The sequence below is a fragment of the Salmo trutta genome, chromosome 31, assembly GCF_901001165.1.
Source record: "Salmo trutta chromosome 31, fSalTru1.1, whole genome shotgun sequence".
NCBI classification, from domain to species: Eukaryota; Metazoa; Chordata; class Actinopteri; order Salmoniformes; family Salmonidae; genus Salmo; species Salmo trutta.
The window spans coordinates 44,545,587-44,568,947 of record NC_042987.1 but is presented as its reverse complement, the minus strand read 5'-3'; the positions used below and the strand labels follow the sequence as shown (position 1 = coordinate 44,568,947).

At 43.0% G+C, this 23,361-nt stretch overlaps 1 protein-coding gene across 2 annotated transcripts in view; it reads right to left on the bottom strand.

The window, feature by feature from the left end:
• The window catches only part of myom1a (myomesin 1a (skelemin)), a 111,097-nt gene that overhangs the window by 42,761 nt on the left and 44,975 nt on the right, over positions 1-23,361 (bottom strand). For both annotated transcript variants that reach the window (XM_029726668.1, XM_029726669.1), the window contains 13 exons: positions 22,781-22,905; positions 16,710-16,893; positions 16,339-16,513; positions 11,434-11,555; positions 10,187-10,383; positions 9,720-9,846; positions 7,769-7,950; positions 7,442-7,556; positions 5,759-5,915; positions 5,009-5,115; positions 3,561-3,605; positions 2,852-2,988; positions 1,581-1,725 (listed from right to left, as the gene is read on the bottom strand). In XM_029726668.1, coding sequence (XP_029582528.1) covers positions 1,581-1,725; positions 2,852-2,988; positions 3,561-3,605; positions 5,009-5,115; positions 5,759-5,915; positions 7,442-7,556; positions 7,769-7,950; positions 9,720-9,846; positions 10,187-10,383; positions 11,434-11,555; positions 16,339-16,513; positions 16,710-16,893; positions 22,781-22,905 — 1,818 coding nt within the window. The remainder of the gene's footprint in view (positions 1-1,580; positions 1,726-2,851; positions 2,989-3,560; positions 3,606-5,008; positions 5,116-5,758; positions 5,916-7,441; positions 7,557-7,768; positions 7,951-9,719; positions 9,847-10,186; positions 10,384-11,433; positions 11,556-16,338; positions 16,514-16,709; positions 16,894-22,780; positions 22,906-23,361) is intronic.

Here is a 23,361-nt window from a genome sequence, read left to right as displayed (position 1 = left end):
CACTCGATCCCTCCGATGTCAACAACTACAGACCAGTATCCCTTCTTTCTTTTCTCTCCAAAACTCTTGAACGTGCCGTCCTTGGCCAGCTCTCCTGCTATCTCTCTCAGAATGACCTTCTTGATCCTAATCAGTCAGGTTTCAAGACTGGGCATTCAACTGAGACTGCTCTTCTCTGTGTCACGGAGGCTCTCCGCACTGCTAAAGCTAACTCTCTCTCCTCTGCTCTCATCCTTCTAGACCTATCTGCTGCCTTTGATACTGTGAACCATCAGATCCTCCTCTCCACCCTCTCCGAGCTGGGCATCTCCGGCGCGGCCCACGCTTGGATTGCGTCCTACCTGACAGGTTGCTCCTACCAGGTGGCGTGGCGAGAATCTGTCTCCGCAACACGTGCTCTCACCACTGGTGTCCCCCAGGGCTCTGTTCTAGGCCCTCTCCTATTCTCGCTATACACCAAGTCACTTGGCTCTGTCATATCCTCACATGGTCTCTCCTATCATTGCTATGCAGACGACACACAATTAATCTTCTCCTTTCCCCCTTCTGACAACCAGGTGGCGAATCGCATCTCTGCATGTCTGGCAGACATATCAGTGTGGCTGACGGATCACCACCTCAAGCTGAACCTCGGCAAGACGGAGCTGCTCTTCCTCCCGGGGAAGGACTGCCCGTTCCATGATCTCGCCATCACGGTTGACAACTCCCTTGTGTCCTCCCCCCAGAGTGCTAAGAGCCTCGGCGTGACCCTGGACAACACCCTGTCGTTCTCCACTAACATCAAGGCGGTGACCCGATCCTGTAGGTTCATGCTCTACAACATTCGCAGAGTACGACCCTGCCTCACACAGGAAGTGGCGCAGGTCCTAATCCAGGCACTTGTCATCTCCCGTCTGGATTACTGCAACTCGCTGTTGGCTGGGCTCCCTGCCTGTGCCATTAAACCCCTACAACTCATCCAGAACGCCGCAGCCCGTCTGGTGTTCAACCTTCCCAAGTTCTCTCACGTCACCCCGCTCCTCCGCTCACTCCACTGGCTTCCAGTCGAAGCTCGCATCCGCTACAAGACCATGGCGCTTGCCTACGGAGCTGTGAGGGGAACGGCACCTCCGTACCTTCAGGCTCTGATCAGGCCCTACACCCAGAGAAGGGCACTGCGTTCATCCACCTCTGGCCTGCTCGCCTCCCTACCTCTGGCACCCCAATGGTGGAACAAGCTCCCTCACGACGCCAGGACAGCGGAGTCAATCACCACCTTCCGGAGACACCTGAAACCCCACCTCTTTAAGGAATACCTGGGAAAGGATAAAGTAATCCTTCTAACCCCCCCCCCTTAAAAGATTTAGATGCACTATTGTAAAGTGGTTGTTCCACTGGATATCATAAGGTGAATGCACCAATTTGTAAGTCGCTCTGGATAAGAGCGTCTGCTAAATGACTTAAATGTAAATGTAAATGTAAACATGCAGTTTCAGTCTAAACACTACTGGTTGTCTCCTGCCCCCTAGTGGACACAACATGTCACTGCTATCAGAGCCACACCCAATGGTTGTGGTAGGGATGGTGGAGTGTGGCCTTACCTTCTCCAATCAGCACCAGGCTGGTGGACCCCTTGGCCTTCCCATCCACGAGGTTAAAGGTGAATGTTCCCTCGTCGGTGACCGCGAGAGAGTCCATGAACATCTCAATGATGCCTGAGTTCTTGTCAAAGTTCATTTGGTATTTCTAGAGGAGGGAAATGTGACATAGAAATCTACATGTGAGAACATGCTTGCTTGGGAGTGTTCTTACAAGTGTGTGTGTGTGTGTGTGTATATATATATATATATATATATATATATATATATATATATATATATATATATATATATATATATATATATATCACCAAAGCCCCATATACTACCCACCACTGAGACCTGTACACTCTCGTTGGCTGGCCCTCGCTTCATACTCGTCGCCAAACCCACTGGCTCAAGGTCATCTACAAGACCCTGCTAGTCACCATAGCAGCTCCCACCTGTAGCACGCGCTCCAGCAGGTATATCTCTCTAGTCACCCCCAAAGCAAATTCCTCCTTTGGTCGTCTTTCCTTCAAGTTCTCTGCTGCCAATGACTGGAACGAACTACAAAAATCTCTGAAACTGGAAACACATCTCCCTCCCTAGCTTTAAGCACCAGCTGTCAGAGCAGCTCACAGATTACTGCACCTGTACATAGCCCATCTATAATTTAGCCCAAACAACTACCTCTTCCCCTACTGTATTTATTTATTTATTTTATTTTGCTCCTTTGCACCCGATTATTTCTACTTTGCACTTTCTTCCACTACAAATCTACCATTCCAGTGTTTTACTTGCTATATTGTATTTACTTTGCCACCATGGCCTTTTTTTGCCTTTACCTCCCTTATCTCACCTCATTTCCTCACATTGTATATAGACTTATTTTTTCTACTGTATTATTGACTGTATGTTTGTTTTACTCCATGTGTAACTCTGTGTTGTTGTATGTGTCTAACTGCTTTGCTTTATCTTGGCCAGGTCGCAGTTGTAAATGAGAACTTGTTCTCAACTAGCCTACCTGGTTAAATAAAGGTGAAATAAAAATAAAATAAATATGTGTGTGTGTGTGTGTGTTCTGATTGAGATGTGTGTGTGTGTGTGTGTGTGTGTGTGTGTGTGTGTATTCTGACCATAATGTATGTGTGTGAGTGCGTGTGTTCTGATTGAGTTGTGTGTGAGTGTGTGCATGTATTCTGACCATAATGTGTGTGTGTGTGTGAGTGCGTGTGTTCTGATTGAGATGTGTGTGTGAGTGTGTTTTCTGACCGTGATGTTTGTTTCCTCACCTCTCCGTTCTCTACGATCACATCGTTAAAGACATAGTCCACATGGCAGCCAGCGGTGAACTTCTCAACCTGGGTCCAGAACCTCACACGACCCTTCTCCAGGAGCTCCATGGCCATCTGAGTCTTGAAGGGAATGACTGGGGAGGAGGAGAGACAGTGAGACAGCGTTAGAACAGAGTGAGAGGAGAGACGGGGGGACAGAGTGAGAGGAGAGACCGGGGGGACAGAGTGAGAGGAGGAGAGACCGGGGGACAGAGTGGGAGGAGAGACCGGGGGACAGAGTGAGAGGAGAGACCGGGGGACAGAGTGAGAGGAGAGACCGGGGGACAGAGTGAGAGGAGAGACCGGGGGACAGAGTGAGAGGAGAGACCGGGGGACAGAGTGAGAGGAGAGACCGGGGGACAGAGTGAGAGGAGAGACCGGGGGACAGAGTGAGAGGAGAGACCGGGGGACAGAGTGAGAGGAGAGACCGGGGGACAGAGTGAGAGGAGAGACCGGGGGACAGAGTGAGAGGAGGAGGGACCGGGGGACAGAGTGAAGGAGGAGAGACCGGGGGACAGAGTGAGAGGAGGAGGGACCGGGGGACAGAGTGAAGGAGGAGAGACCGGGGGACAGAGTGAGAGGAGAGACTACTGTATAGCTCTGGAGAGGAGACGGTCTAGATCAGAATAGTGTAGCACAGGAATGCTGGGTAATGACAAATACTCACTGGGGAACTTGTGATCGTGGCTGATGTCCAGGAGACGCTTCAGACCTGTCAATCAACAACAACATTGGTGACTACCACGACTGTCAGCATCTCTTTCACACCTCCACCCCCTCCCTCTAATTTTAACACCTCCACCCCTCCCTCTAATTTTAACACCCCCACTCCCTCCTCTCCTTACCCCCTCCCTCTAATTTTCACACCATACCAAACACAATCCTATACTGTCATTTCTCTCCTGTTTCTTCCTCTCTGACACACCAACAGACAAGAACGAGGTCATAATCGTGAGACGACAGATTGTGTCCAGTCAGGGTTTACATCATTGGTTTTCTGTCTGTTTTCTACAGATGTTTAATTCCTACTCCACAATAAGAACAACTTCAATCTGCATATACCGTAGGTGATGAGGAAATAAAACCTCTATCTGCACGTTGCTAAGAGTTAATGTGATGCAGCTGTTAGTAACCGGACCATGAAGAGACTGCGTCACTCAGAAAGCTAAACTTCCCCTACTCACCCCACAATCCCTTGCATTCCTCCTTCCAAAGATCTGAGGTCACTCAGACCTGATTATATGTCATCTGAGACAGCCAGGAAGGACTGACTCAACCTCCTCAGAATGTTTCTGACACAATCCCCATCCTAACCCCATCCCAATCCTAACCCCATCCTAACCCCATCCTAACCCCATCCAATCCCAATCCTAACCCCATCCCAATCCTAACCCCATCCCAATCCTAACCCCATCCAATCCCAATCCTAACCCCCTCCCAATCCTAACCCCCTCCCAATCCTAACCCCATCCCAATCCCCATCCTAACCCCATCCAATCCCAATCCTAACCTCATCCAATCCCCACCCTAACCCCACCCTAACCCCATCCAATCCCCATCCAATCCCCATCCTAACCCCATCCAATCCCCATCCTAATCCCATCCAATCCCCATCCTAACCCCATCCAATCCCCATCCTAATCCAATCCCATCCTAACCCCATCCTAACCCCATCCAATCCCCATCCTAACCCCATCCTAACCCCATCCAATCCCCATCCTAACCCCATCCCAATCCTAACCCCCTCCTAACCCCATCCAATCCCCATCCTAACCCCATCCCAATCCTAACCCCCTCCTAACCCCATCCAATCCCCATCCTAACCCCATCCTAACCCCATCCCAATCCTAACCCCATCCTAACCCCATCCAATCCCCATCCTAACCCCATCCCAATCCTAACCCCATCCTTACCCCATCCAATCCCCATCCTAACCCATCCAATCCCAATCCTAACCCCATCCATAGCCCCATCCTAACCCCATCCTAACCCCATCCTAACCCAATCCAATCCCCATCCTAACCCCATCCAATCCCCATCCTAACCCATCCAATCCCAATACATAGCCCCATCCATAGCCCCTACTCCTAGAAACACAATGGGACAGGGACTCACCAGCCTCCGTAAGAGTGTAGCTGGCTGAGACTCCAACAGTGTTGGTAACCTCACAGGAGAAGATACCAAGGTCCTCCAGAGAGGGATCATTAAAGATCGCTCTGGACCTGAGGAGACAGGATGACAATGAACTAACACAGAGAGCAGAACCTGAGACAGCATGACAATGAACTAACACAGACAGCAGAACCTGAGCAGACAGAATGGCAATGAACTAACACAGAGAGCAGAACCTGAGGAGACAGCATGACAATGAACTAACACAGAGAGCAGAAACAGACTGGAGCACCAGGCAATGGACACACAGTACTTACTTGCCCCCTCTGTGACCATAGTATAGAAACAGTACTTACTTGCCCCCTCTGTGACCATGGTATAGAAACAGTACTTACTTGCCCCCTCTGTGACCATGGTATAGAAACAGTACTTACTTGCCCCCTCTGTGACCATGGTATAGAAACAGGACTTACTTGTCCCCCTCTGTGACCATGGTATAGAAACAGGACTTACTTGCCCCCCTCTGTGACCATGGTATAGAAACAGGACTTACTTGTCCCCCTCTGTGACCATGGTATAGAAACAGGACTTACTTGCCCCCCTCTGTGACCATGGTATAGAAACAGAACTTACTTGCCCCCCTCTGTGCCCATGGTATAGAAACAGTACTTACTTGCCCCCCTCTGTGACCATGGTATAGAAACAGTACTTACTTGCCCCCCTCTGTTACCATGGTACTGAAACAGGACTTACTTGCCCCCCTCTGTGACGATGGTGAGTCTGGAGGTGTCTGTCAGAGTCTTGTAGTTCTTAGACCAGATGAACTCTGACCCCTCGGCCATCTCAGAACACTCAAAGATCATGGAGATCACACCATCATCATCCACATCCAGTATTATCTCATGGGTCCCTGGGGGGTACATGTCACATAGAGGAGAGACACGGAGAAAGAGAAGAGAGACATTTAAAGTGTACCTTTATTAACCCAATAGTTACATCAATAAAAGCACACTTTTTTAACGGACCTAGATTATTAGAACCAAGCCCCCCCCCTCATCGTTCACTGGACATAGAAGTCCCCTGAGAGAGAGAGACAGAGAGACAGAGAGAGACAGAGAGACAGAGAGAGACAGAGAGAGACAGAGAGAGACAGAGAGACAGACAGACAGACAGACAGACAGACAGACAGACAGACAGACAGACAGACAGACAGACAGACAGACAGACAGACAGACAGACAGACACTATAGATAGGTACTATAGATAGATACTATAGATAGATGGATAGATGGATAGATGGATAGATAGATGGATAGATACTATAGATAGATGGATAGATGGATAGATACTATAGATAGATGGAGATGGATAGATACTATAGATAGATGGATAGATACTATAGATAGATGGATAGATACTATAGATAGATGGATAGATACTATAGATAGATGGATAGATGGATAGATACTATAGATAGATGGATAGATGGATAGATACTATAGATACTATAGATAGATAGATAGATAGATAGATAGATAGATAGATAGATAGATAGATAGATAGATAGATAGATATACACACCAGGCATGGTGTGATAGACAGATAGACAGATAGATAGATAGATAGATAGATAGATAGATAGATAGATAGATAGATAGATAGATAGATAGATAGATAGATAGATATACACACCAGGCATGGTGTGATAGACAGATAGACAGATAGATAGATAGATAGATAGATAGATAGATATACACACCAGGCATGGTGTGATAGACAGATAGACAGACAGATAGATAGATAGATAGATAGATAGATAGATAGATAGATAGATAGATAGATAGATAGATAGATAGATAGATAGATATACACACCAGGCATGGTGTGATAGACAGATAGACAGACAGACAGACAGACAGATAGATAGATAGATAGATAGATAGATAGATAGATAGATAGATAGATAGATAGATAGATGGATAGATGATAGATGGATAGATACTATAGATAGATGGATAGATACTATAGATAGATGGAGATGGATAGATGGATAGATACTATAGATAGATGGATAGATGGATAGATACTATAGATAGATGGAGATGGATAGATACTATAGATAGATGGATAGATACTATAGATAGATGGATAGATACTATAGATAGATGGATAGATACTATAGATAGATGGATAGATACTATAGATAGATGGATAGATGGATAGATACTATAGATAGATGGATAGATGGATAGATTCTACAGATAGATAGATAGATAGATAGATAGATAGATAGATAGATAGATAGATAGATAGATAGATAGATAGATAGATAGATAGATAGATAGATAGATATACACACCAGGCATGGTGTGATAGACAGATAGATAGATAGATAGATAGATAGATAGATAGATAGATAGATAGATAGATACATACCAGGCATGGTTAGAGCCAGAACAGGTCCTAACACACCAGAAGTCTTTCCCACTCCAGCCAGGTTCTGAGCACGAACCCTGAACACATAGGACCTGCCTGCAATCAGACCATTGACCTGGAGAACACACACAAGGAGGGAGAGGAACAACACACATTGCTGTTAGCTAACACACTACAACTCTACTCTCTGACTTTCCAGGAAGCCATCACATGGCTTTGTCCTTAACTACTTGGAAGCGATGGAACGCTAACCTTGGTGGCCTTCCCAAGGACCACTATAGAATGCTAGACAGGTATGTGTATAGACAGGGTCCTCTACATCCTAACCTTCATGTACTTCAGCTTGGTGGCCTTCTCATGTACTCCCTTCCAGTCCTCCCCTGTGATGGCCTCCTTGATGTCCACATAGAAGCCGTTGACAGGAGTACGACCATCGAAGGTAGGAGGTTCCCACAGCAACACCAGGGAACTGTCACGCACCTCCAACACATGGAGACCATGGGGAGCGCCTGGAGAGACAGACAGGTAGAGAGAGAGACAGGTATTACTATACTGTAACACCTCCAACACATGGAGACCATGGGGAGCGCCTGGAGAGACAGACAGGTAGAGAGAGAGACAGGTAGTTACTATACTGTAACACCTCCAACACATGGAGACCATAGGGAGCACCTGGAGAGACAGACAGGTAGAGAGAGAGACAGGTAGTTACTATACTGTAACACCTCCAACACATGGAGACCATGGTGAGTACCTGGAGAGACAGACAGGTAGAGAGAGAGACAGGTAGAGGTTACTGTACTGTACATCCGTTCCTAAGTCTGACCATGTGACTTGACCAGAGGTTTGGGGTCAATTCCAATTAAATTCCAGTAAGAAAGTTAACCAAATTCCAATGTTCCTAATCGAAAGGCAGGGTATAGGGCAAGGTTAGGGTATAGGGTAAGGTTAGGGTATAGGGTAAGGTTAGGGTATAGGGCAAGGTAAGGTTAGGGTATAGGGCAAGGTAAGGTTAGGGTATAGGGTAAGGTAAGGTTAGGGTATAGGGTAAGATTAGGGTATAGGGTAAGGTAAGGTTAGGGTATATGGTAAGGTTAGGGTATAGGGTAGGATTAGGGTATAGGATAAGGTTAGGGTATAGGGTAAGGTTAGGGTATAGGGTAAGGTTAGGGTATAGGGTAAGGTAAGGTTAGGGTATAGGGTAAGGTAAGGTTAGGGTATAGGGTAAGGTAAGGTTAGGGTATAGGGTAAGGTTAGGGTATAGGGCAAGGTTAGGGTATAGGGCAAGGTTAGGGTATAGGGCAAGGTTAGGGTATAGGGCAAGGTTAGGGTATAGGGCAAGGTTAGGGTATAGGGCAAGGTAAGGTTAGGGTATAGGGTAAGGTAAGGTTAGGGTATAGGGTAAGGTAAGGTTAGGGTATAGGGTAAGGTTAGGGTATAGGGCAAGGTTAGGGTATAGGGCAAGGTTAGGGTATAGGGCAAGGTTAGGGTATAGGGCAAGGTTAGGGTATAGGGCAAGGTTAGGGTATAGGGCAAGGTAAGGTTAGGGTATAGGGTAAGGTAAGGTTAGGGTATAGGGTAAGGTAAGGGTATAGGGTAAGGTTAGGGTATAGGGCAAGGTTAGGGTATAGGGCAAGGTTAGGGTATAGGGCAAGGTTAGGGTATAGGGCAAGGTTAGGGTATAGGGCAAGGTAAGGTTAGGGTATAGGGTAAGGTAAGGTTAGGGTATAGGGTAAGGTAAGGTTAGGGTATAGGGTAAGGTTAGGGTATAGGGCAAGGTTAGGGTATAGGGCAAGGTTAGGGTATAGGGCAAGGTTAGGGTATAGGGCAAGGTTAGGGTATAGGGCAAGGTAAGGTTAGGGTATAGGGTAAGGTAAGGTTAGGGTATAGGGTAAGGTAAGGTTAGGGTATAGGGTAAGGTAAGGTTAGGGTATAGGGCAAGGTTAGGGTATAGGGTAAGGTTAGGGTATAGGGTAAGGTTAGGGTATAGGGCAAGGTTAGGGTATAGGGTAGGGCAAGGTTAGGGTATAGGGTAAGGTAAGGTTAGGGTATAGGGCAAGGTTAGGGTATAGGGTAAGGTAAGGTTAGGGTATAGGGCAAGGTTAGGGTATAGGGCAAGGTTAGGGTATAGGGTAAGGTTAGGGTATAGGGTAAGGTAAGGTTAGGGTATAGGGTAGGGTTAGGGTATAGGACAAGGTTAGGGTATAGGGTAAGGTTAGGGTATAGGGTAAGGTTAGGGTATAGGGTAAGGTTAGGGTATAGGGTAGGGTTAGGGTACCTGGCTTAGCAATGGTCCATTCTTTACACTCCAGAGCTACGTTGGGCAGAGAGGCCTCGCTGACACCGGCCATGTTGATGGCTCGCACCTGGAACTGGTAGAACGAGTTCTCCTTCAGGTTCTCTGCCTGGACACACACAGGAAGGACACACACAGGAAGGACACACACAGGAAGGGCACACACAGGAAGGGCACACAGGAAACAGGAAGGACACACACAGGAAGGACACACAGCACACACAGGAAAGACACACACAGGAAGGACACACATAGCACACACAGGAAGGTTAGAGGCTTTATTAACACGCCCTAAAGCTTTAATAACACACTGCATCACCCAGTCGCTGTAATAATCCAATGTATCAATCCATCAATTTAGAACAAAAACATTTATTTGGCCAGAGCCAAAAGAAGTGTACTTAATTATTAATGCTAAGCCATTTGCCATGTGTCTTAAAATGTCTTACCTTATAGGAAGTACAGGTGACAGCCTTGGGGTTGAGTTCATGCCACTGTCCTCCAACTCCACCCTTTACTGTCCTGTAGTCCACAAAGTATCCTCTGATATCAGCTCCCCCGGTCACCGCCGGTTCCCTCCAGGCCAACACCATGTAGTCACGAGCTGCCTCCATCAGGTGGACTCCACTGGGGACACCAGGGATGGCTGGGGGGGGGGCCTCAGGTTAACAGGGAGAATGGGACAGGGAGGGGTCAGGGAGGGGAGGAGGGGACAGGGAGGGGAGGAAGGGAGGAGGGGAGGGGACAGGGAGGGGAGGATGGGACAGGGAGGGGAGGAGGGGACAGGGAGGGGAGGAGGGGACAGGGAGTAGAGGAGGGGACAGGGAGTAGAGGAGGGGACAGGGAGGGGGAGGATGGGACAGGGCGGGGAGGAGGGGACAGGGAGGGGAGGAGGGGACAGGGAGGGGAGGAGGGGACATAGAGGATGGGACAGGGAGGGGAGGAGGGGACAGGGAGGGGAGGAGGGGACAGGGAGGATGGGACAGGGAGGGGACGAGGAAACAGGGAGGGGAGGAGGGGACAGGGAGGGGAGGAGGGGAGGAGGGAGGATGGGTCAGGGAGGATGGGACAGGGTCAGGGAGGAGGGGACAGGGACAGGTAGGATGGGACAGGGTCAGGTAGGATGGGACAGGGAGGATGGGACAGGGAGGATGGGACAGGGTGGATGGGACAGGGACAGGGAGGATGGGACAGGGACAGGGAGGATGGGACAGGAACAGGGAGTATGGGACAGGGAGGATGGGACAGGGGGGATGGGACAGGGACAGGGAGGATGGGACAGGAACAGGGAGTATGGGACAGGGAGGATGGGACAGGGAGGATGGGACAGGGACAGGGAGGATGGGACAGGGTCAGGGAGGATGGGACAGGGAGGATGGGACAGGGAGGATGGGACAGGAACAGGGAGGATGGGACAGGGAGGATGGGACAGGGTCAGGGAGGATGGGACAGGGTGGATGGGACAGGGAGGGGGGGACAGGGAGGGGGGATGGCTTTTGCTTTTGAATAATTGTCTTATATACAGTGAGAAATACATGCTAAAGTTCTGGACTAACACAGAGCTGAGGAATACAGTGAGAAATACATAGTAGCTTACTGTTAAAAGCAAAAACTGAAAACCCCCCAAGATCTTCACCTCATATTCCTTCTGTTATATTGCGATCTATACAGTAAACCCAGTTGTGTAAAGTCTTACCGATGGCAGCCTTCACAACCACAGCCTCTGACTCCAAAGAGCTGTGACTGTACCCTGCTGCGTTCACCGCCTTCACACGGAACACACACGAATCTCCTGGGTTCAGACCGTGGCACACAAACCTGTTGGGACAGGAACACGTAGGGTTATTGATTTGGATTATTGAATGAATTACTGATTTATTGATTGATTTTTGAATGAAAAAATGAATGAATTAATGGATGGATGAATGAATGAACGGTTGATTGAATGATTGGTTGATTGAGTGAATGAATGAGTGGTTGATTGAGTGATTGAATGATTGAGTGAATGAATGATTGGTTGATTGAGTGATTGAATGATTGAGTGAATGAATGATTGGTTGATTGAGTGAATGAATGAATGATTGGTAGATTGAATGAATGGTTGATTGAGTGAATGAATGAGTGGTTGATTGAGTGATTGAATGATTGAGTGAATGAATGATTGGTTGATTGAGTGATTGAGTGAATGAATGATTGGTTGATTGAGTGAATGAATGAATGATTGGTAGATTGAATGAATGATTGAGTGATTGAATGAAAGAATGATTGGTTGATTGAGTGATTGGTTGATTGAGTGAATGAATGATTGGTTGATTGAATGATTGGTTGATTGAGTGATTGCATGAATGAATGAATTATTGGTTGATTGAATGATTGGTTGATTGAGTGAATGAATGATAGGTTGATTGAGTGAATGAATGAATGATTGGTAGATTGAATGAATGATTTAGTGATTGAATGAAAGAATGATTGGTTGATTGAGTGATTGGTTGATTAAGTGAATGAATGATTGGTTGATTGAATGATTGGTTGATTGAGTGAATGAATGAGTGGTTGATTGAATGATTGGTTGATTGAATGATTGGTTGATTGAGTGAATGAGTGATTGGTTGATTGAGTGAATGAATGATTGGTTGATTGAGTGATTGGTTGATTAAGTGAATGAATGATTGGTTGATTGAATGATTGGTTGATTGAGTGATTGGTTGATTAAGTGAATGAATGATTGGTTGATTGAATGATTGGTTGATTGAGTGAATGAATGATTGGTTGATTGAATGATTGGTTGATTGAATGATTGGTTGATTGAGTGAATGATTGGTTGATTGCATGATTGGTTGATTGAATGATTGAGTGAATGAATGAATGATTGTTTGATTGAGTGAATGAATGATTGGTTGATTGAGTGAATGAATGATTGGTTGATTGGTTGATTGAGTGAATGAATGAATGATTGGTTGATTGAGTGAATGAATGAATGATTGGTTGATTGAGTGAATGAATGATTGGTTGATTGAGTCAATGAATGATTGGTTGATTGAGTGAATGAATGATTGGTTGATTGAGTGAATGATTGGTTAATTGAGTGAATGAATGATTGGTTGATTGAGTGAATGAATGATTGGTTGATTGGTTGATTGAGTGAATTAATGATTGGTTGATTGAATGATTGGTTGATTGAATGATTGGTTGATTGAGTGAATGAGTGATTGGTTGATTGAGTGAATGAATGATTGGTTGATTGAGTGATTGGTTGATTAAGTGAATGAATGATTGGTTGATTGAATGATTGGTTGATTGAGTGAATGAATGATTGGTTGATTGAGTGATTGGTTGATTAAGTGAATGAATGATTGAATGATTGGTTGATTGAGTGAATGAATGATTGGTTGATTGAATGATTGGTTGATTGAATGATTGGTTGATTGAGTGAATGATTGGTTGATTGCATGATTGGTTGATTGAATGATTGAGTGAATGAATGAATGATTGTTTGATTGAGTGAATGAATGATTGGTTGATTGAGTGAATGAATGATTGGTTGATTGGTTGATTGAGTGAATGAATGAATGATTGGTTGATTGAGTGAATGAATGAATGATTGGTTGATTGAGTCAATGAATGATTGGTTGATTGAGTGAATGAATGATTGGTTGATTGAGTGAATGATTGGTTAATTGAGTGAATGAATGATTGGTTGATTGAGTGAATGAATGATTGGTTGATTGGTTGATTGAGTGAATTAATGATTGGTTGATTGAGTGATTGAATAATTGGTTGATTGAATGATTGGTTGATTGAGTGAATGAATGATTGGTTGATTGAGTGATTGAATGATTGGTTGATTGAATGATTGGTTGATTGAATGATTGGTTGATTGAGTGAATGAATGATTGGTTGATTGAGTGAGTGAATGATTGGTTGATTGAGTGAATGATTGGTTGATTGTTTGATTGAGTGATTGAGTGAATGAATGATTGGTTGATTGAGTGATTGAATAATTGGTTGATTGAATGAATGAATGATTGGTTGATTGAGTGAATGAATGATTGGTTGATTGGTTGATTGATTGAGTGAATGATTGGTTGATTGAGTGATTGAATGATTGGTTGATTGAATGATTGGTTGATTGAGTGAATGATTGGTTGATTGAGTGAATGAATAATTGGTTGATTGAATAATTGGTTGATTGAATGATTGAATGATTGGTTGATTGAGTGAATGAATGATTGGTTGATTGAATGAATGAATGGTTGGTTGAGTGAATGAATGATTGGTTGATTGAGTGAATGATTGGTTGATTGAGTGAATGAATGATTGGTTGATTGGTTGAGTGAATGAACGATTGGTTGATTGAGTGATTGAATGATTGGTTGATTGAATGATTGAGTGAATGAATGATTGGTTGATTGAATGATTGGTTGATTGAGTGAATGAATGATTGGTTGATTGAGTGAATGAATGAATGATTGGTAGATTGAATGAATGATTGATTGATTGAGTGATTGCATGAATGAATTAATTATTGGTTGATTGAATGATTGGTTGATTGAGTGAATGAATGAATGATTGGTAGATTGAATGAATGATTGAGTGATTGAATGAATGAAAGAATGATTGGTTGATTGAGTGATTGGTTGATTGAGTGAATGAATGATTGGTTGATTGAATGATTGGTTGATTGAGTGAATGAATGATAGGTTGATTGAGTGAATGAATGAATGATTGGTAGATTGAATGAATGATTGAGTGATTGAATGAAAGAATGATTGGTTGATTAAGTGAATGAATGATTGGTTGATTGAATGATTGGTTGATTGAGTGAATGAATGAGTGGTTGATTGAATGATTGGTTGATTGAATGATTGGTTGATTGAGTGAATATGAGTGATTGGTTGATTGAGTGATTGGTTGATTAAGTGAATGAATGATTGGTTGATTGAATGATTGGTTGATTGAGTGAATGAATGATTGGTTGATTGAATGATTGGTTGATTGAATGATTGGTTGATTGAGTGAATGAATGATTGGTTGATTGCATGATTGGTTGATTGAATGATTGAGTGAATGAATGAATGATTGTTTGATTGAGTGAATGAATGATTGGTTGATTGAGTGAATGAATGATTGGTTGATTGGTTGATTGAGTGAATGAATGAATGATTGGTTGATTGAGTGAATGAATGAATGATTGTTTGATTGAGTGAATGAATGATTGGTTGATTGAGTCAATGAATGATTGGTTGATTGAGTCAATGAATGATTGGTTGATTGAGTGAATGAATGATTGGTTGATTGAGTGAATGATTGGTTAATTGAGTGAATGAATGATTGGTTGATTGAGTGAATGAATGATTGGTTGATTGGTTGATTGAGTGAGTGAATTAATGATTGGTTGATTGAGTGATTGAATAATTGGTTGATTGAATGATTGAATGATTGGTTGATTGAGTGATTGAATAATTGGTTGATTGAATGAATGAATGATTGGTTGATTGAGTGAATGAATGATTGGTTGATTGAGTCAATGAATGATTGGTTGATTGAGTGAATGAATGATTGGTTGATTGAGTGAATGATTGGTTAATTGAGTGAATGAATGATTGGTTGATTGAGTGAATGAATGATTGGTTGATTGGTTGATTGAGTGAATTAATGATTGGTTGATTGAGTGATTGAATAATTGGTTGATTGAATGATTGGTTGATTGAGTGAATGAATGATTGGTTGATTGAGTGAATGAATATTGGTTGATTGAGTGAATGAATATTGGTTGATTGAGTGAATGAATGATTGGTTGATCGGTTGATTGAGTGAATTAATGATTGGTTGATTGAGTGAATGAATGATTGGTTGATTGAGTGAATGATTGGTTGATTGTTTGATTGAGTGATTGAGTGAATGAATGATTGGTTGATTGAGTGATTGAATAATTGGTTGATTGAATGATTGAATGATTGGTTGATTGAGTGAATGAATGATTGGTTGATTGAGTCAATGAATGATTGGTTGATTGAGTGAATGATTGGTTGATTGAGTGAATGATTGGTTGATTGTTTGATTGAGTGATTGAGTGAATGAATGATTGGTTGATTGAGTGATTGAATAATTGGTTGATTGCATGATTGGTTGATTGAATGATTGAGTGAATGAATGATTGGTTGATTGGTTGATTGAGTGATTGAGTGAATGAATGATTGGTTGATTGAGTGATTGAATAATTGGTTGATTGAATGAATGAATGATTGGTTGATTGAGTCAATGAATGATTGGTTGATTGAGTGAATGAATGATTGGTTGATTGGTTGATTGATTGGTTGATTGGTTGAGTGAATGAATGATTGGTTGATTGAGTGATTGAATGATTGGTTGATTGAATGATTGAGTGAATGAATGATTGGTTGATTGAATGATTGGTTGATTGAGTGAATGAATGATTGGTTGATTGAGTGATTGGTTGATTGAGTGATTGGTTGATTGAGTGATTGAGTGATTGGTTGATTGAGTGAATGAATGAATGATTGGTTGATTGAATGATTGGTTGATTGAGTGATTGGTTGATTGAGTGATTAAGTGATTGAATCGCTGTAATGTAATGTACCTGGTTCCTTTGACAGGCTTGTTGTTTGCGGGTGTCCAGACATCACTGCCCGCCACAGAATAGCTGATGTAATATCCCACCAGGTGTTTAACATCCTTAGACGCCCCCCAGGAAACAACGACTGATGTATCTGTGTTCCTAGTGGCTACGGCTGGTCCGGGGGCCGCAGGCAGGTCTGAGGGAGATGGGGGGAGCAGTGTACATTAGTCCAGTATAGATACCAATGTCTTTATCTCTCTACTCACCCAGCACATCTCCTACAGTGATATCTCCAGTAGCTCAGACGTCCCAACAGAGTTGCTGTATATATCTACAGTATATATCTCTATAGTCCAACATATATCTCAATATGTCTTTATCTCTCTACTCACCCAGCACATCTCCTACAGTGATATCTCCAGTTGCAGAGGAGGCCACAGACATCCCAGCAGAGTTGCAGCAGCGGACTCTGAAGTTGTAGCTCTTCCCCTCTGCCAGATCAAACAGTGCGAAGCGAGGAGACTTGACGGGCATCCCTGTGTTGGCCCTCTGCCAGCACTCACTACCAGCAACACACTGGCAGAATAAACACCCAGGACTGGTCAACACCGGCATACAGGGTAATAAATCAGTCAACCAACCTGACCATCATCCTTCCTTCCCCCAACAACTCTAAGGTTAACGCCCTGCAGCACTCACATCTGTAGTCATGAAATGCTTTGAAAGGCTGGTTATGGCACACATCAACTCCATCATCCCAGAATCTAGGACTTAACACTTCCCTCTGCAACTGGATCCTGGACTTCCTGACGGGCCGACCCCAGGTGGTGAGGGTAGACAACAAGAGCAGTGAGTGAGATTAAGGCCTTAAACTGTCAAATTAAATAAGGCCTGGCCATTTTTGTTTGTTTTTACCTTAAAACCTGTTGAGGACAGACGTTCCGCAAGCGGAACCCCTAGCCAACAGCCAATGGAATCGCAGGGCGCGAAATACAAAACCACAAAAATACCACAATTCAATTTTCTCAAACAATGATGATTTGGAAACGGAATGTTTTCTAAAAGTGAAGGATTGATTTGAGTTTAGTATGTTAATAACTATATGAGTGAAGCAATGAATGTTTTATGGATTGATAATGTTGATGAACTAAAGATGTTGACACTATTCTCAGCCCTGGTGAAAGGAGAGGTGGAACTCTGATCCGGAGACAGACTGATCCTAATCTATTTGATCTATAAGCATTGCCTTATAGATAGTGGAATCATGTCTTGGGTCATGTTCATTAGGCACCAACGGAATACATTTTACTTAAACCAACAAGATATGCTAATCTTAGTTTCTGCGATGGAAATAGTTATTTCCACCATGCTGATCCATTGGGGTGTGATAGATAACTAAAGTTGATTTTATTAAACTCCATTGGAGTGTGATAGATAACTAAAGCTGATTTTATTAAACTCCATTGGAGTGTGATGATAACTAAAGCTGATTTTATTAAACTCCATTGGAGTGTGATAGATAACTAAAGCTGATTTTATTAAATTCCATTGGAGTGTGGTAGATAACTAAAGCTGATTTTATTAAACTCCATTGGAGTGTGATAGATAACTAAAGCTGATTTTATTAAACTCCATTGGAGTGTGATAGATAACTAAAGCTGATTTTATTAAACTCCATTGGAGTGTGATAGATAACTAAAGCTGATTTTATTAAACTCCATTGTTGCATGCACTGCATTATGCATTAAATATGTGCTTTTCACTGTCTATGAAGATTTGCTTTGAATCATATAAACTGTATGCATCTTCTGTTTATCTTCATGGGTTCGTGCAGGTGACTGTGTATCATAACCTCTCCAGACAAATTGCTAGAGTGCTTAGAAAATGAGTTGGAGGTTGAAATGGCAGACGGTGCTAAGTTTCCTGGGAGGAGGCTGAGCCAGTGCTATAGCAGCCAGTCACATGCAGGAACACATGCAATGAGTTATTGCTTTTATGCTTCTTGGTTTATGAAGAATGTATGCATTTTCTACATGTGAATGAATGTTCGTAAATCTTGTAATTTTCTTTTAACTTGTTATGGATAGGGGGCAGTATTTAGAATATGCATATAATTAGTAGCTTTGGATAGAAAACACTCCAAAGTTTCTAAAACTGTTTGAATGGTGTCTGTGAGTATAACAGAACTCAAATGGCAGGCCAAAACCTGAGAAGATTCTGTACAGGAAGTACCCTGTCTGACCATTTCTTGGCCTTCTTTGTCATCTCTATCCAAAACAGAGGATCTCTGCTGTAACATGACACTTTCTAAGGCTCCCATAGGCTCTCAGAAGGCGCCAGAACGTTGAATGATGACTCTGCAGTCTCTGGCTGAAAAACAGTAGCGCATTTGGTAAGTGGTCGATCTGAGAACAATGAGACGGGCGTGCGCGTGCACATGAAGAGGACATTTTACATTTTCAGTCTTTGAACGAAAACAACGACTCCCGGTCGGAATATTACCGCTATTTTACGAGAAAAATCGCATAAAAATAGATTTTAAACAGCGTTTGACATGCTTCGAAGTACGGTAATGGAATATTTTTAAATTGTTTGTCATGATACGCGTCCGCGCATCACCCTTCGTTACCCTTTGGATAGTGTCTTGAACGCACGAACAAAACGCCGCTATTTGGATATAACTATGGATTATTTGGAACCAAACCAACATTTGTTGTTGAAGTAGAAGTCCTGGGAGTGCATTCTGACGAAGAACAGGAAAGGTAATCCAATTTTTCTTATAATAAATCTGAGTTTGGTGAGTACCAATCTTGGTGGGTGTCAAAATAGCTAGCCTGTGATGGCCGGGCTATCTACTCAGAATATTGCAAAATGTGCTTTCACCGAAAAGCTATTTTAAAATCGGACACCGCGATTGCATAAAGGAGTTCTGTATCTATAATTCTATAATTATCTATAATTATTCTTAAAATAATTATGTTTTTTGTGAACGTTTATCGTGAGTAATTTAGTAAATTCACCGGAAGTGTTTGGTGGGAATGCTAGTTCTGAACATCACATGCTAATGTATAAAAGCTGTTTTTTGATATAAATATGTACTTGATTGAACAAAACATGCATGTATTGTATATCATAATGTCCTAGGAGTGTCATCTGATGAAGATCATCAAAGGTTAGTGCTGCATTTAGCTGTGGTTTTGGTTTCTGTGACATTATATGCTAGCTTGAAAAATGGGTGTCTGATTATTTCTGGCTGGGTACTCTCCTGACATAATCTAATGTTTTGCTTTCGTTGTAAAGCCTTTTTGAAATCGGACAGTGTGGTTAGATAAAGGAGAGTCTTGTCTTTAACCTCTACGGGCTAGGGGGCAGTATTGAGAATTTTGGAAAAAATATGTGCCCATTTTTAACTGCCTCCTACACCAACTCAGAAGCTAGAATATGCATATTATTGTTCAGGTTTGGATAGAAAACACCCTAAAGTTTCTAAAACTGTTTGAATGGTGTCTGTGAGTATAACAGAACTCCTATGGCAGGCAAAAACCTGAGAAGGTTTCATGCAGGAAGTACCCTGTCTGACAAGGTGTTGTTGTTCTTGCTTCTGTTTATTGAAGAGTCAGGATCTTAGCTGTAACGTGACAATTCCTAGGGCTCCAATAGGCTCTCAGAACCCGGGAAAAACGTGAACGATGACGAGGCAGCCTCAGGCTGAAACACAGAATCCCCTTTTCCAAGTGTCCCATCAGAGGACAATAGAATTAGGCGCGTGCGCGATTCGCCCCCGTGCAGTATTTTCCTTCGGCTGTTTAGCTAATTGCAGATTCCCGGTCGGAATATTATCGCTTTTCTACGAGATAAATTGCATAAAAATTGATTTTAAACAGTGGTTGACATGCTTCGAAGTACGGTAATGGAATATTTAGACATTTTTTGTCACGTTCTGCGTTATCGACGTTTTATGTTAAAAAATACCCTAAGGATTGATTGTAAACAACGTTTGACATGTTTCTACGACCGGTAATGGAATATTTTGACTTTTCGTCTCTGGTACTGCGCTCGCGCGTTTTGCCTTTGGATAGTGATCTGAACGCACGAACAAAACGGAGGTATTTGGACATAAATATGGAGTATTTCGAACAAAACAAACATTTCTTGTGGAAGTAGGAGTCCTCGGAGTGTATTCTGACGAAGATCAGCAAAGGTAAGAGAATATTTATAATACTAATTCAGAGTTTTGTTGATGCCAGAACTTGGCGGGTAGCTGTATAGCTTGCTTCGATGGCTGAGCTATGTACTCAGAATATTGAACAATGTGCTTTCTCCGTAAAGTTATTTTGAAATCTGACAAAGCAGTTGCGTCAAGGAGTAGTGTATCTATAATTCTTTCAATAACTGTTGTAAATTTTATCAACGTTTATGATGAGTATTTTTGTAAATTGATGTGCACATTCATCGGAGGTTTTGGTGGGAATACATTTTCTGAACATCAAGCGCCAATGTAAAATGCTGTTTTTGGATATAAATATGAACTTTATCGAGCAAAACATACATTTATTGTATAACAGGAAGTCCTATGAGTGCCATCTGATGAAGATCATCAAAGGTTAGTGAATATTTTAGCTGTTCTTTTGGTTTTTGTGATGCATGTCCTTGCTTGGAAAATGGCTGTGTGGATTTTCTTGTGAAGTTTATGTCCTAACATAATCTAATTGTATGCTTTTGCCGTAAAGCCTTTTTGAAATCGGACAATGTGGTTAGATTAACGAGAGTCTTATCTTTAAAATGGTGTAAATTAGTTGATTGTTTGAGAAAATGAAATTATGAGATTTTTGCTGTTTTGTATTTCACGCAATGCTATTTCACTGGCTGTTGAATAGTGTGGGATGGTCACGTCCCACCTAGCCCAAAGAAGTAAAGAAATTCACCACCACAATAGATGATAACAACAGAGAGTAGCAGCGGTGTGGGGGGGGCAATGCAAATAGTCTGGGTAGTCATTTGATTAAGTGTTCAGGAGTCTTATGGCTTGGGGGTAGAAGCTGTTAATTAAGAAGCCTCTTGGACCTACCAGGCAGTGATGCAACCAGTCAGGATACTCTCGATGGTGCTGCTGTAGAACCTTTTGAGGATCTGAGGACCCATAACAAATCTTTACAGTCTCCTGAGAGGGAATATGTTTTGTCGTGCCCTCTTCACGACTGTCTTGGTGTGCTTGGACCATGTTAGTTTGTTGGTGATGTGGACACCAACGAACTTGAAGCTCTCAACCTGCTCCACTGCAGCCCTGTAGATGAGAATGGGGGCGTTCTCGGCCCTCTTTTTCCTGTGGTCCACAATCATCTGCTTTGTTTTGATCACGTTGAGGAAGAGGCTGTTATCCTGGCACCACACGGCCAGGTCTCTGACCTCCCTATAGGCTGTCTCGTTGTTGTCTGTGATCAGGCCTACCACTGTTGTGTCATCGGCAAACTTAATGATGGTGTTGGAGTCGTACCTGGCCGTGCAGTAATGAGTGAACAGGGAGTACAGGAGGGGACTGAGCACGCACCCCTGAGGGGCCCCTGTGTTGAGGATCAGTGTGGCGGATGTGTTGTTACCTACCCTTACCACCTGGGGATAAGTCCAGGATCCAGTTTCCCGTACAATGATCATATATGCTGCTGCTGCGACTCTCTTTATCATACACTGAGTGTACAAAACATTAGGAACACCTCCCTAATATTGAGTTGCACCCTCTTTTGCACTCAGAATAGCTCCAACTTGTCCTAATGCATCCCATAGTTGTGTCAAGTTGGCTGGATGTCTTTTGGGTGGTTGACCTTTCTTGATACATACGGGAAACTGTTTAGCGTGAAAAACCCAGAAGCGTTGCAGTTCTTAACACGCACAAACCGGTGGGCCTGGCACCTACTACCATACCCCGTTCTAAGGCACTTCAATCTTTTGTCTCGCCCATTCTCCCTCTGAATGGCACACATACACAATCCATGTCTCAAGGCTTAAAAATATTGCCTTAACCTGTCTCTTCACCATCTACACTGATTGAAATAGATTAAACAGGTGACATGAGGGATCATATCTTTCACCTGGAATCACATGGTGAGTCTGTCATGGAAAGAGCAGGTGTTCCTAATGTTTTGTACACCCAGTGTATATCCTGATGCCTAATTACCTTACCCCTTTACATATCTAACCCTATCACTCCAGTATCCCTGCACGTTGTAAAATGGTATTGGAACTTACCCTGTATATATCTTATACTTTACTTTTTAAATGTATGTTTTATAGTACTACTGATATTGATTAGTGCATTGTTGGGGTTGAAGCTCACAACAAAGGCATTTCACTGTACTTGTGCACATGACAATAAAAAGTTGAAACAATCAACCCATCAACCAACCAATCAATCAATAAACCAGTAAATTGATCAATCTTTAAACTCATCAATCAATCATCCTCTCACCTTCTCTACGAGGTACACAACCCCTTCATGACCTCTTTGAGTGGGCGGAGTCCAGGCCAGAACCACGTAGTTCTTCGTTGCCTCAGTAACCACCAGGTCGGTGGGCTCACCTGGTACCACGCCCACTGAGGTGTCAACAAGGGTCAGGGGTCAGGGTTATTGTAATAAACATAGTGGAGAGTGTGGCAGATGAATCAGAATTAGTTTGGTAACATAGATAATTAAGATGTTTTATTTGCATAATATGCTTATGTGAGATACTTGTCATATGTGAATGTATCTGTTAAACCATGTGAAGGGATGGCGTGATTAATGGGGAACCAATTACTTGTCTGCACAATGTCTGTGCGCAAGTCACTCCCTCTTTTGGCATTGGGGGAAGGTGTATGGCAGTGTCTGGACCATTGTATGTGTGTGTCCTCTCTTAGATCTTGCACTTATCCTGGGATATTGTATGACCTAGAAGCTCACTCCCCTCAGTGAGCTTGTCCAGGAGTGGAGTCAAGAGGGGGTTTACTTGAGATGGGAGTATCTAGAGTTGACAATTGATTTATGCCATTGGATGAGCTAATGGTTCTGTT